General features: G+C 50.9%; 1 protein-coding gene across 1 annotated transcript; it reads right to left on the minus strand.

Annotated features, from left to right (window-relative positions):
- Positions 1–6,086: 6,086 nt before the first annotated feature.
- Positions 6,087–10,000, minus strand: LOC127080060 (uncharacterized). Its single transcript, XM_051020392.1, has 2 exons — positions 6,308–10,000; positions 6,087–6,197 (listed from the first exon to the last, which is right to left on the minus strand). Exons 1-2 carry the CDS (start codon positions 9,998–10,000, stop codon positions 6,087–6,089), a joined length of 3,804 nt encoding a protein of 1,267 aa, XP_050876349.1.
- Between the last annotated feature and the right edge of the window lie 2,466 nt (positions 10,001–12,466).

The raw sequence follows: 12,466 nt of genomic DNA on the forward strand, positions 1-12,466 counted from the left end.
AAGAAATCTAAACAAAATAAAACTAAAATTAAAATAAAACGAAATGAAAGGTTCTTTTATTTTTGAATTTAGGTGGTGTGAAAATAATTTTTTCGCTTGCTTCAGTGACACGTTTCACGTGTTCGGATGTTGACACGTGGAGGTGGAACGAGGTTTTGTGTACTGCATGACACGTGTACGCTGGTAGGTTGCTATGGAGTATTTACCTATTATTGTTTCTAGAAATTAAAACTACTTTAATCATGGTTGATTAAATTTTCCTTATAAAGAATCGAACTAATTCAAAAATAATTTGGAATCCAATTCAATAATTAAATCATTGAATTTGATTTATACTATTTGATCTCACCTGATCAGGAGGGCCTTCCACGGTCTTGGTTAATGGGCCGGAGAATGAAATGAGAGGGGGGTGTACCTGCAAGGTGCTCCAATGCTTAAGTCAGAAAAGGTACAGAATGAGGTTATCAGAGTGTGAGTTAGAATACCTGCCCCTTTGCCATGAAAGGGGTATTTATAGTGAGCCCCCAGCGCTGGGCCAAGGCTCCTAATGGGCTGGATTAGCTAGGCCCAAGGAGGAGCTGCCAGGGGACGCGTAAGAAGCGTTAAGACCTAGACCAAAGTCTGCCCCCTGGTCCAACTGCCCCTATCCCTAAGGCGATAATATAGGGGAGTTGGGTGACGTGGTGAGTGGGATGCCGTTAAGGCCCTGCCCGACACAACTGAGGTGCCCGCGACGTGGGTTGACGGTGAGTGGATGGAGATCGTACGAGGAGGACCCGCTCACTGTCCGACACGTGTTTAAGGGGTCGGGGAGACGTTCGTCGGGCGGACTGTCGTCCACCTGACGCGTCCTCGTGGTCGTGTGGACATGGCCGTTTGGACGTGGGCTTGGCGAGTATTGGGCCGTGCCGTGCCTAGGGTCATGGCCCAGTCCGGAACAGGAGCCCCCCAAGTCGAGTCTCTGAGCCAGAGGGATGACTTATGTTTCGACTAAGGGTTCCCCGCGACGATGGGGAAGCTTGACCGTTAGACAGGCGAGGTCGTGCCAGACCTATTCATGACCGACCCTTTCTTCGGGAATGTCGGGGATGGAGGTGGTCGGTTGATCTGCGCCTTCCTTGTAGTAAACGTGGGTATGACGCGGGGAGGTGGCGTCTTGGTGAGTCGAGGAGATGGATAGGTGCTCGGGTCGTTTCAGCTTCTCATCTTTGACAGACGTGTCTCAGAATTAGTGGGGTCGCTTCGTTTCGCGCGCAAAGACGGCGTAGGCAGGCTAGGTAATGATGACCTAGCGTGCTGGTCTACGTGCCAAGCCCTATAAAAAGGGGTTGAGTAACTTCATTTCCACTTTTTCTTTTTGCTCACGCGTTCACCGGAGTTCTCCACATTCTCTCTCGTTTGCTCTCTCAACCGTCTGGACCGCCGTCTCCGCCCGTCCTCCTATCTGAACCACCGTTTTCTGCTCGGACACCACCGTACCTTTTCAACTTAACTATGTCAGGTATGGTTTTCCACTGTGACCCATTCTTTTTCCTTGTTGTTTTCTGTCAAACGCATGCTATTTTCGTAGAAATGTGGTTAGGTTTAACTTAGGGACAGTGTAGTGGACTGTAGGTGTATATTAGATGGTAGAAAATAGGGTTGGGATCCTACTGTACCGGGCATAAACTTCATATGCCGGGCAACACTTGCATAGGTTGTATGAAGTTTATGCCCGGTCTCCATAGAATGCGCGGGCCACCGAGTTGAGCACGGTTAGTGTCCGTCGCCGTTACGCCCTTTCACTTGACCTGCGGTGGAAGGGTGGATTTGATACGACGTCGAATTCACTCTTTCTGTCTGCGTTTCAGGTGTTACCGGGCGCTTACGACCGAGGAAGGAAGATTCTGGGTCCTCCACCGACGACGCGACAATCGCTCGTCTCCCTGTCGGGGATGGGAGTGTCCGAGATGGTACCGAACACGCCTCCTCTTCCGGGCAGGTCGACTTCTCCTGGGTTGCGGACGAGCCCTTGGAGGAGGAATCAGACTTCTGTGACGAAGCCATCACTGCTCACGCTATGGTCGAGGCCATAAACCGGGAGGATCCACCGAACTGGTATTGCTGCGCCCCCAAGGAAGAAGACCGCATTTGTCATCATTTCCCGGGGAAGCAGTTCACCATGTATGAATTTGCTTTTCGTGAGGCGGGGATGAGACTGCCCTTCAGCTCCTTCCAGATGTCGGTCTTCAAGTGGCTCCGGCTGGCGCCGTCCCAACTACATCCTAATGCCCTCGCATTTATGCGGGCATTCGAGTTAGTTTGCCAGTTCCTCGGCATTGGTTGCACCCGGGCTCTCTTCTTCCACGTGTTCCATCTCCAGAGGTCCGGTTCCCGTGGCCGCCACAGTTGGGTTTCTTTCAAGCAGCCCGTGCGTCTGTTCAAGACGTACGAGGATTCTGTTCGCCATTTCAAAAGCCGGTGGTACGTGGTGATGCCGATTACCCGGGCTGCCCTTCACTCTCTCTACTACTATCAACGGGAACCCAACGGGGAGGAGACGCTGATGTCGAAGATACCGCTGAGGTGGCAGCGTGATCATTTCGATCTCTCCACAGCGCATTACCGGGTCAAGTACGCGATGCTCGGCGAGGAGGATAGGCTCGCGTACAAGAAGCTGGTCGATTACGTGCAGAGCTTCAGCTTGGCGTTCTGGGCGAATCGACAGGGCGTGCCCTACCTGGATGAGGCCGGGGAGCTAATCACCGAGACGCGTTATATCAATACGAAGGCTCTGCTCGAGTGTGATACCGAGGAGGAAGCTCTGGCGTTATTGAGTAGGCAGACTTTGTTTAGCTTTTTATTTCTGTTTATGACTTCGGTCGCTAACGTTTGTGTGTAATTTATTTGCAGGTGCCATGCCCAATGCTCGTGATCGGGTGCTGAAGCTGGCGAATCAGGTCGGCGCTCCTGACCGGGTGCCCAAGAAGAAGAAGAAAACTGCGGCCCGTGTCTCGGAGATTGCTGGCGATGCCGGGGTCGGTCCCTCGCAGGCGGCGAGCGTGATTCCTTCCTCTCCTCCTCGGCTTAACCCGATCACCATTCCTGATAGCAGTCCGTCGCCAGCGGCTTCTCCCCTCCATAAACGGAAGCGTCCGGCTGGGGCCCTTACCAGGTCGTCTCCAGGAGGTTCGCATGGACCGGGCAGCTATCTTCTGCCTCCCTGCTATGTGGAACGGTCGTTCTTCAAGGCCGAGGAGTCGATTGCTGTGCCTGCGCCTGAGGCCAAGGCTATTCTGGACCAGGATGTTGCTGCCCGGAGGAAAGATCTGGCCAGGGATATTGCTGCCGTCATCCGGGTGATGGAGACGGCCATGGTTCTGACCGACACTTCGGTCTCCACCGCCTCGCTGGAGGAAGCCCTTTTGCAGGTTCGGACAGAGAAGGAAAGACTATCTCAAGATCTGTCGGACTACAAAGAAGAGCATCAGCTGCAGGAAGGGCTGCGCCAGAAGCTGGAGGAGGTGGAAAGGGAGAGGGACCAGTTGAAGGCTGCTAAGGCGAGCCTGGAAGAGCAGGTGGTCGACCATCAGAAGCTGACCGAGGACAACGCCTACCTACGGGCTCAGGTTGAGTCTCTCGAGGGAAAGGTCCGTCCTCTGGCAGATGAGACCGAGGAGGAACGCGCCTTTGGCTCGCGCGGTGAGCTGCTAGGGCATATTCGGACTCTCAACCAAGATCTTGTGGCCTGCTTCAAAGAGGGTTTCGACAATGCTGTCGAGCAGCTCGGGCTTCTGAACCCTGAGTTGGTGACGGAAGGGTCGGCCTATAACTGCTGCGTCCGGGATGGTGAGATCATCTGCCCGTTTGAAGTGGAGGAGGAGCTGGGGGGAGAAGAAGAAGAAGAGGATGAAGAGGAGCTCCGAGCGGAGTCTTAGTTTATATGTTTTTCTTATCATGGCCTGCGTGCCTTATGTATTTTGGCCTTCGGGCGTTGTAATATGGCCTTCGGGCGTACTTGGCTTCGGCCACTCTTATCGTTTTTAATGCATGAATATTTTCGTTATCATTCATTGTGCTCGTTTGTGTCTGATACTTGTTTGTATGAATTCGTACTCTGCTCGACTTTGTTAATCTCCTCGGTTTAGGGAACCGACGAAGTGTCGGGCTTTGTGCCCGTGGGTATCGAAGCCCGGGTTCGTTGTTCGAACCCTGGTCCCGAGGCTTGGGTCCTCCCATCGCGAGCTGGGTGCCCTGCCAGTCTTGGTACTTCGACGTTGGGCCTTGGTCAAGATCCCAACCGTCGGGGAGGGTTGTGTTTGTTATGTGACCCCGGATCGTTCCCGGGTCTCGTGGTTCCTCCCTGGGGTTTTGGGGACGAAGAGCGTGGTCGTACCTGCCACGTCTCCCCGTGGTGTATTTAGCTGTAATATTGTCTAAGTTTTTCTGCGTTCCATGGTCGAGCGAGTTGTTCTCCTTGTAGGTTTTCTAGGTAATAGGCCCCGTTGCTCGTTTTGTCGCGGACGCGGTAAGGGCCTTCCCAGTTGGCCGCCAGTTTGCCCTCTCTCGGGTTTTTCTGGTTTCTTCTGAGGACCAGGGTGCCGACCTGGAACTCTCTTTTTATGACTTTCGCGTCATGGCGTAGTGCTATCTTTTGTTTGAGGGTTGTTTCCCGGAGAGCTGCTTCGGAACGTATCTCCTCGACTAGGTCGAGCTCGGCTCTAAGGGTTTCATCGTTCATTTCCTCGTCTAGGGGCTCCTCTGTCCTCCTCGTTGGCGTCCGTATCTCCACCGGGATGACTGCCTCGGTGCCGTAAGTTAGTCGGAACGGGGTTTCCCCGGTGGTAGAATGTGGTGTCGTGCGGTAGGCCCATAGGACGCTATGCAGCTCCTCGACCCATGCCCTCTTTGCCTCGCCGAGTCTGCGTTTGAGGCCACGTAAGATTACCCTGTTGGCCGCCTCTGCCTGCCCGTTCGTCTGCGGATGCTCGACAGACGTGAAATGCTGTGTGGTGCCCAGGCTGGCGATGAAGTCCTGGAATCCTCCGTCCGTGAACTGTGTCCCGTTGTCTGTGACAAGTGCCTGGGGTATACCGAACCGAGCGAGGATGTTGCGTTTGAAGAACCGGAGAATGTTCTGCGCGGTTATTTTAGCCAGTGCCTCCGCCTCGATCCATTTGGTGAAGTAATCCACCCCGACGATGAGGTATTTATTCTGATATGATCCGGTGACGAAGGGTCCGAGGATGTCCATGCCCCACCACGCGAAGGGCCATGGGGAAGACAGTGATTTGAGGTCGTTCGGGGGTGCGAGGTGCATGTCGGCATGTCGTTGGCATTTGTCACATCTTTTGACGTGCTCTTTCGAATCGTTTTGCATGGTCGGCCAGTAGTAGCCTGCTCGAAGGGCTTTTCGTGCGAGCGATCGTCCGCCGAGGTGCTGAGCGTTAATTCCCCGGTGTATCTCTCCAAGTATGTCGGGGACTTTCTCTTCCTCGACGCATTTGAGTAGTGGGATGGAGAATCCTCTCCGGTAGAGTTTGCCTTCGAGGAGTACGTACGAGCATGCGCGTCGTTTGACAGTGGTCGCCTCTTTCGGGTCAGCCGGGAGTTCGTCTCGTGTGAGGTAATTGTAGATGGGTGTCATCCAACAGTGGGCATCTCCAATAGCGTTGACCTCGAGTGGAGGCGGTAGTTTGTCGATGCTGGGCCGCGGGAGAATTTCTTGGATTACTGATTTATTCCCACCCTTTTTCCTCGTGCTGGCTAGTTTCGAGAGAACGTCTGCTCGTGTGTTGTGCTCGCGGGGTATGTGTTGAACTTCCCATTTTTCAAATCTATCAAGTTTTTCTTTGACGAGGGACAAGTACCCGAGGAGGTTGTCGTTCTTGGTTTGGTATTCTCCTCGCACTTGTGAGGCCACGAGCTGGGAGTCGGTGGATATTTTTACCTCTTTTGCTCCCAGGTCCTCGGCTAACCTCAGGCCTGCGAGGAAGGCTTCGTATTCGGCTTGGTTGTTTGATGTTGGGAACGCTAGCGCTAACGATACCTCTATCAGGATCCCTTCTTCATTTTCGAGGATGATCCCGGCCCCGCTGCCTGATGTGCTAGAGGCGCCATCGACGAAGATCGTCCATTTGTGGGCGCTTTCTGCTGGAGTCGGGCAGTGGGTCATCTCCGCGACGAAGTCGGCCAGCGCCTGAGCTTTCAAGGCTTTCCTACTTTCGTATTGTATGTCGAATTCGGAGAGTTCTAGTGACCACTTGAGCATCCTCCCGGCCATATCCGGGCGCCCGAGCAGCTGTTTGATTGGCTGATCGGTCCTCACCTTTATCGTGTGTGCGAGGAAATAATATCGTAGTCTCCTCGCTGCATTGATGAGGGCCAGGGCGACCTTTTCGATTTGCTGATATCGGAGCTCGGGACCTTGGAGTGCTTTACTCGTAAAATAGATGGGATTTTGTCCTTCGTCGGTTTCTCTTATTAGAACGGCGCTGACGGCCTCGGTCGCCACGGATAGGTACAAGTATAGGGTTTCCTTTTCTGATGGCCGTGACAAGACCGGGGGTTGGGACAGAACCTTCTTTAGATGGAGTAGCGCTTGCTCGCATTCGTCGGTCCAGTCGAAGGTAGCCTCTTTGCGAAGGAGTCTGAAGAATGGCAATGCGTGCTGGGCGGACTTGGCGATGAAACGGGAGAGTGAGGCGAGCACTCCATTGAGCGACTGGATCGATTTTTTGGTTTTCGGGGTCGGAAACTCCGAGAATGCCCGGCATTTGTCGGGGTTGGCCTCGATCCCTCTTTCGGTGAGATAGAAACCGAGGAACTTGCCTGCCCGGACTCCGAACGTGCATTTCTCGGGGTTGAACCTCATTTTACACTGTCTCGCCTGTTCGAATACCTTCGCAAGGTGTCGAGCATGGGTTATTTCCTCGTGTGATTTAACGATCATGTCGTCCATGTATACTTCGAGCATGTCCCCTATTTCGTCCTTGAAGACTTTGTTCATCATGCGTTGGTATGTAGCGCCAGCGTTCTTGAGCCCGAACGGCATCACGTTGTAATAGTAGTTGCCCGTTGGGGTCATGAACGCTGTGTGTTTCTTGTCCGCGGGCGACATAGGGATCTGGTTGTATCCACTATATGCGTCCATGAAGGACAAGAGTTTAAAACCTGCAGAGTTGTCAACGAGCGAGTCTATATTAGGGAGGGGGAAAGCATCTTTCGGGCAAGCCCTATTAAGATCAGTATAATCAACACACATACGCCATTTTCCATTATTTTTCTTAACGAGGACTACATTAGAGAGCCAGGTTGTGTACTGGGCTTCAGAAATAAAATTTGCCTCTAAGAGGTCTTTTACAGCTCGCTCGGCAGCCTCTGCCTTTTCGGGCGATTGCTTGCGTCTACGCTGTGCTATGGGCTTGGCTGCCCGGTCTACAGCTAGCTTATGACACGCGATCTCGGGGTCCAGCCCGGGCATTTCTGCGGCATTCCACGCGAAGAGGTCGGAGTTCTCTTTGAGGCATGCTACTAGCTCTTCTCTTGTTTCCTCGGGTAGTCCCTTACCTATCTTCACCGTCCTTTCCGGATCGTCCCCAAGAGGAATGAGTTCGAATTCCCCGTCGGGGATTGGTCGGACCGGGTGTTCGAGAGAGCGTTCCTTGGGGAACCTCCCCTCTTCGGTCTCGTCCAGCCCGACGCGACAGTCGAGGTCGATGGCGTTGACTCCTCGGGCGGGATCCTCGGTCTTGAGTTTTTTGTTGTTGCAGTTGCTCTTCGTGCTGACTACGGCCTGTCCTTTTACTGCGGCGTCGTAGCATCGCCGGGCTGCTTCGATGTCACCATGGATGGTGACCACACGTCCCAATTTGGTGTAGTATTTCATCTTCAGGTGGACGGTGGATGGGACCGCAGTGAGTTCGGCCAGTGTCGGGCGTCCAAAGATGCAATTGTAGAGAGACGGACAGTCTACGACCAGGAATTGGATTTTGACTTCCCTGGCCGTTTCTTGTTCGCCGAAAGTGACGAGGAGCTCAACATATCCCCACGGTCTGGTTGTTGCTCCGTTGAATCCTTGGAGATCTGATCCGACGTAGGGGGCTAAGTTGGTCTTGTCTAGCTTCAGAGTCTTGAAGAGGTGGACGTACATGATATCCACTGAGCTGCCTTCGTCGACCAGGATGCGTCGTACGTCGAATCTGGCCATCTTTGCTCTAATCAATAGTGGGATGGCCGAGTTCGGGGATCCGCCCGGGAGTTCCTCCAGGAAGAAGGATATTGGGTTGGATTTTCCCCGGTATTTTGTCAATGTCGCTTTCTGCTCGGGGGCAGTCAGTAGGAGTTCGTCGAACTTGCGTTTGACGGAGAGGGCCGCGGATTCCCCGTTAGTTCCTCCTCCTGATATCACCAGTGTGGTAGGGAAGTCTTCCCAGGGGCTGAGTGCAGTGATCTTGCCCTCGGGCAATGGTTCGGGGGGGAAGAAATCTTCCGGTCGTGACACGCAGAGGGCCACTTGATAGGGAGAGTTGTCGGGGGGTGTGTTTTCCCGGGGTCTCTTCTTCTCTGGCTCGTCGTGTCTGGGAGCTTCGTTCTTCCTCGTGTACTGCTTCAGGTGCCCTTCTTGGATTAAAATTTCAATCGCATCTTTCAGGTGGACGCAGTCTTCGGTCACGTGTCCGTGACTTCTGTGGAACCGGCAGTACTTTGATTTGTCGGTGTGGGGCTTTGGTGCAGACGGTTTTGGGAACCTGACCCTGCCCTGCTTAAATTCAGAGTTGATACATTCTGCGAGGATACGCTCTCGAGGAGCTGTCAGTAAGGTGTACTCGCTATATCTGCCCGCGGGGCCTCTTCCTTCCCGGAGCTCGCGAGGTCTTTCTTCTCTTCGTCTGTCTCCGTTGCGACGGGAAATGCTCGTGTCCTCGCGTTTTGAGTGCTCGGTCTCCCCAGCGTTACGTCCGCTGCGGGCATTGTGTGCCACCTGCTTTTCCTCGTATCTGATGTAGGCCTGGGCTTTATGCAGGAGCTCGTTTAAGGTGCGGGGAGGCTCGATCCCTACAGCTCTGCTAAGTTCACTGCCGGGTAAGAGACCTCTCTCGAGGAGATACTTCTTCATGTGCTCGGTGGTATCTACCTCGACAGCTTCCTGGTTGAATCGCTCGATGTATGAGCGCAGTGTTTCATTCTTCTTCTGCACTATGGCTTCAAGGGTCGCCTCAGTCTTGGGGTGACGACGGGAAGCTGTAAAGTGCCGGGTGAACATGGACCTCATGACTCTCCATGACGTAATGGACTCAGGGGCCAAGCTTTTGTACCAGGCCATGGCCCCTTTCCTGAGGGTCGTTGAGAACAGTCGGCATTTGAGGTGCCCGGTTATATCATTGCGGTAGTCGAGCATCGCGTTGACGTTGTCGACGTGATCGTCGGGATCTGTAGTCCCGTCGTACACAGCTAGGTTTGGCGGTTTCTCCATGCCTTTGGGGAGCGGGGCTTCCATTATTGCTCGAGATAGGGGGCAATGCAAATCTTCCTCGTCGCTCCTTAAGGGAGACAGTTCGTTGTTGTCGGGGCTGTGCCCGCGCCTTGGTGATGTTCTCGCTCGACCACCGTCACGATGGGCGCGTGCCCTGCTGGCGTGGGGTTCGGGAGAGCGACGTCCTCGCTTCTTCGTTGGCTCCGGACGTTGTTGTATCCTACTCACCGGCTGGGGCCGGGCCTCTTGTCGTTCGGCTTCGAGGGCCATGATTCGTTCGTGCTGCTGGTGGAGCATAGAACCGGCCTGATTGAGGGCATTCACCATGGCAATCATTACGGCGTCTCCTTCAACGGGAACGGGAATGGGATGAAATGTCTCTGCCCCTAAATTGTGGGCGTGAGAGACATCTCCGTTGTTTTGGGGCTCTGGAGACGGGGTGGATGGATGACCGTCCCGAACGTCCGCCTCATGGGATGGCGGGCCGTCGTCCATGTTGTAGTTGACGAGGGGACGGCTGTGATCGCTATGTTGTTCTCCGGCCATGTTGGAAGGACAGAAATGAATGAGCTTTTGATCCTCGTTTGATGAAGATGGGGATAGCTAGTTCCCACAGACGGCGCCACTGATCTCACCTGATCAGGAGGGCCTTCCACGGTCTTGGTTAATGGGCCGGAGAATGAAATGAGAGGGGGGTGTACCTGCAAGGTGCTCCAATGCTTAAGTCAGAAAAGGTACAGAATGAGGTTATCAGAGTGTGAGTTAGAATACCTGCCCCTTTGCCATGAAAGGGGTATTTATAGTGAGCCCCCAGCGCTGGGCCAAGGCTCCTAATGGGCTGGATTAGCTAGGCCCAAGGAGGAGCTGCCAGGGGACGCGTAAGAAGCGTTAAGACCTAGACCAAAGTCTGCCCCCTGGTCCAACTGCCCCTATCCCTAAGGCGACAATATAGGGGAGTTGGGTGACGTGGTGAGTGGGATGCCGTTAAGGCCCTGCCCGACACAACTGAGGTGCCCGCGACGTGGGTTGACGGTGAGTGGATGGAGATCGTACGAGGAGGACCCGCTCACTGTCCGACACGTGTTTAAGGGGTCGGGGAGACGTTCGTCGGGCGGACTGTCGTCCACCTGACGCGTCCTCGTGGTCGTGTGGACATGGCCGTTTGGACGTGGGCTTGGCGAGTATTGGGCCGTGCCGTGCCTAGGGTCATGGCCCAGTCCGGAACACTATTCGTTAAGTTTATTAGTCAACTCAATTATATATAAAATAGATTATATTGTCTTTAAGAAAATATTTAAAGATTTATTTTAAATTTTAGCCCTATATTTCTTTTTAATTTAATGGTGAAAAATATATAGTGGTAGCAAATGTTCTTGCCATTCCAATATCTATGATGGCTTTGGAGTTAACCTTTAGCATCAGAAGGAGAGTTATTGATACATTTCGAACTTCTTTATATCCATCTATTGTCGAAGCTTTAATATGTGAAGGCGATTGACTTTGATTTTTTCATAGAATTAGAAACAAACTTTGGATAATATTTTTTTTTCTTGATTATTAAATATAATATAAACTCTCAAAAATAATATTGATAATTTATTGAAATTAACTTCTTCTTTTTGTCAATAGGTGAAGCATCTGCAAACAAAAATCGCATCACTTCCTTAGTGATAGATAGGTATATTCTTTATTTTTCTCCTTCATTTACAAAAATACTCAATTTCATTATTTTAATCATCTTTTTGGGATATAATTTGTTTTGTGTTATATTGTTGATGGAAACCATGGTGGCGTAACATAGCGTGTCATGATATATATGAATTTAATTGTTTTTGAAAATGATCATCTTGCATTTTGTAGGTTGTCCCTTTCGTACTAGTTATTCCAATAAGACTGATAATTGCATTTAGAATCATCCTTGTTGGAGACATAATGATATTTTCTAAAATAGCGTGTGTAATGAAGGTTGCAAGTGGTGTAATAATTTTGTGATGGAAATGTATTAATTTATAGTATTTTTTAGAGTATTATTTATGTTGAAATACAAGAGACTAAAAGACATTTGAATAAACCGTGTGTTTTTAAAAGCACTGTGATGACATTATTATATATAGAGAGATTACAACTAATTACATGATATAATCGATGTGAGACTATTCTATATACAAATATTCTTAACAATATATTTACAAATAATAGCACTCCCACTCAAGCTTGAGCATTTAAGTCAAATGCACAAAGCTTGTTACATATATAATTAGTTATGGGGCTTCACGGGGATTTTGTAAACATGTCTACCAAATGAGCATTACAGTTGACAAAGCTTATGATGATGTCACATGACTCGATCTTCTCTCTACCAAAGTGACAATTTATCTCAATATGTTTGGTCCTCTCATGGAAGACTGGATTTGAAGCAACGTGCAATGCAGCTTGATTATCACAAATAAGTGTCATTGGTCTTGCATCTTCAATTTGAAGTTCCTTGAGCAATTTTTTTAACCAAATAAGTTCACATGTTACCATTGTCATAGCCCTATACTCTACCTCGACGCTTGATCTTGCAACTACGTTTTGTTTCTTACTCTTTCAAGATATAACGTTTCCTCCAACAAGTACACAATACCTAGAGGTGGAACGTCTATCAATGGGTGACCCTGCCCAATCAGCATTAGAGTATTCAACTATCTGACTATGTCCTTTATCTTTATACAATAGACATTTTCCTGGAGGACATTTGATATATCTCAGAATCCGTATAACAACATCCATGTGTTCCTGACAAGGGGAATTTAAGAACCGACTTACCAAACTGACTGCAAAAGAAATGTTCAGTCTAATGATTGTGAGATAATTCAACTTTCCGACCAATCTCTCATACCTTCCCGAGTCAGATAGAGGCTCCCCCTGATTGGGTAGTAGTTTGACACTTGGATCCATAAGAGTATCGGCTGATTTAGCATTCAACAAACATGTTTCTTCCAAAATATCCATAGCATATTTTTGCTGAGA

This window comes from Lathyrus oleraceus, chromosome 5 (assembly GCF_024323335.1).
Source record: "Lathyrus oleraceus cultivar Zhongwan6 chromosome 5, CAAS_Psat_ZW6_1.0, whole genome shotgun sequence".
Taxonomy (NCBI): Eukaryota; Viridiplantae; Streptophyta; class Magnoliopsida; order Fabales; family Fabaceae; genus Lathyrus; species Lathyrus oleraceus.

Coding starts and splice junctions, on each gene's coding strand:
- LOC127080060 (XM_051020392.1), bottom strand. CDS start 10,000: ATGGCCGGAGAACAACATAGCGATCACAGCCGTCCCCTCGTCAACTAC. Junction 6,198..6,307: donor TCCTCGCACACACGATAAAG/GTGAGGACCGAT, acceptor ATACGAAAGTAG/GAAAGCCTTGAAAGCTCAGG.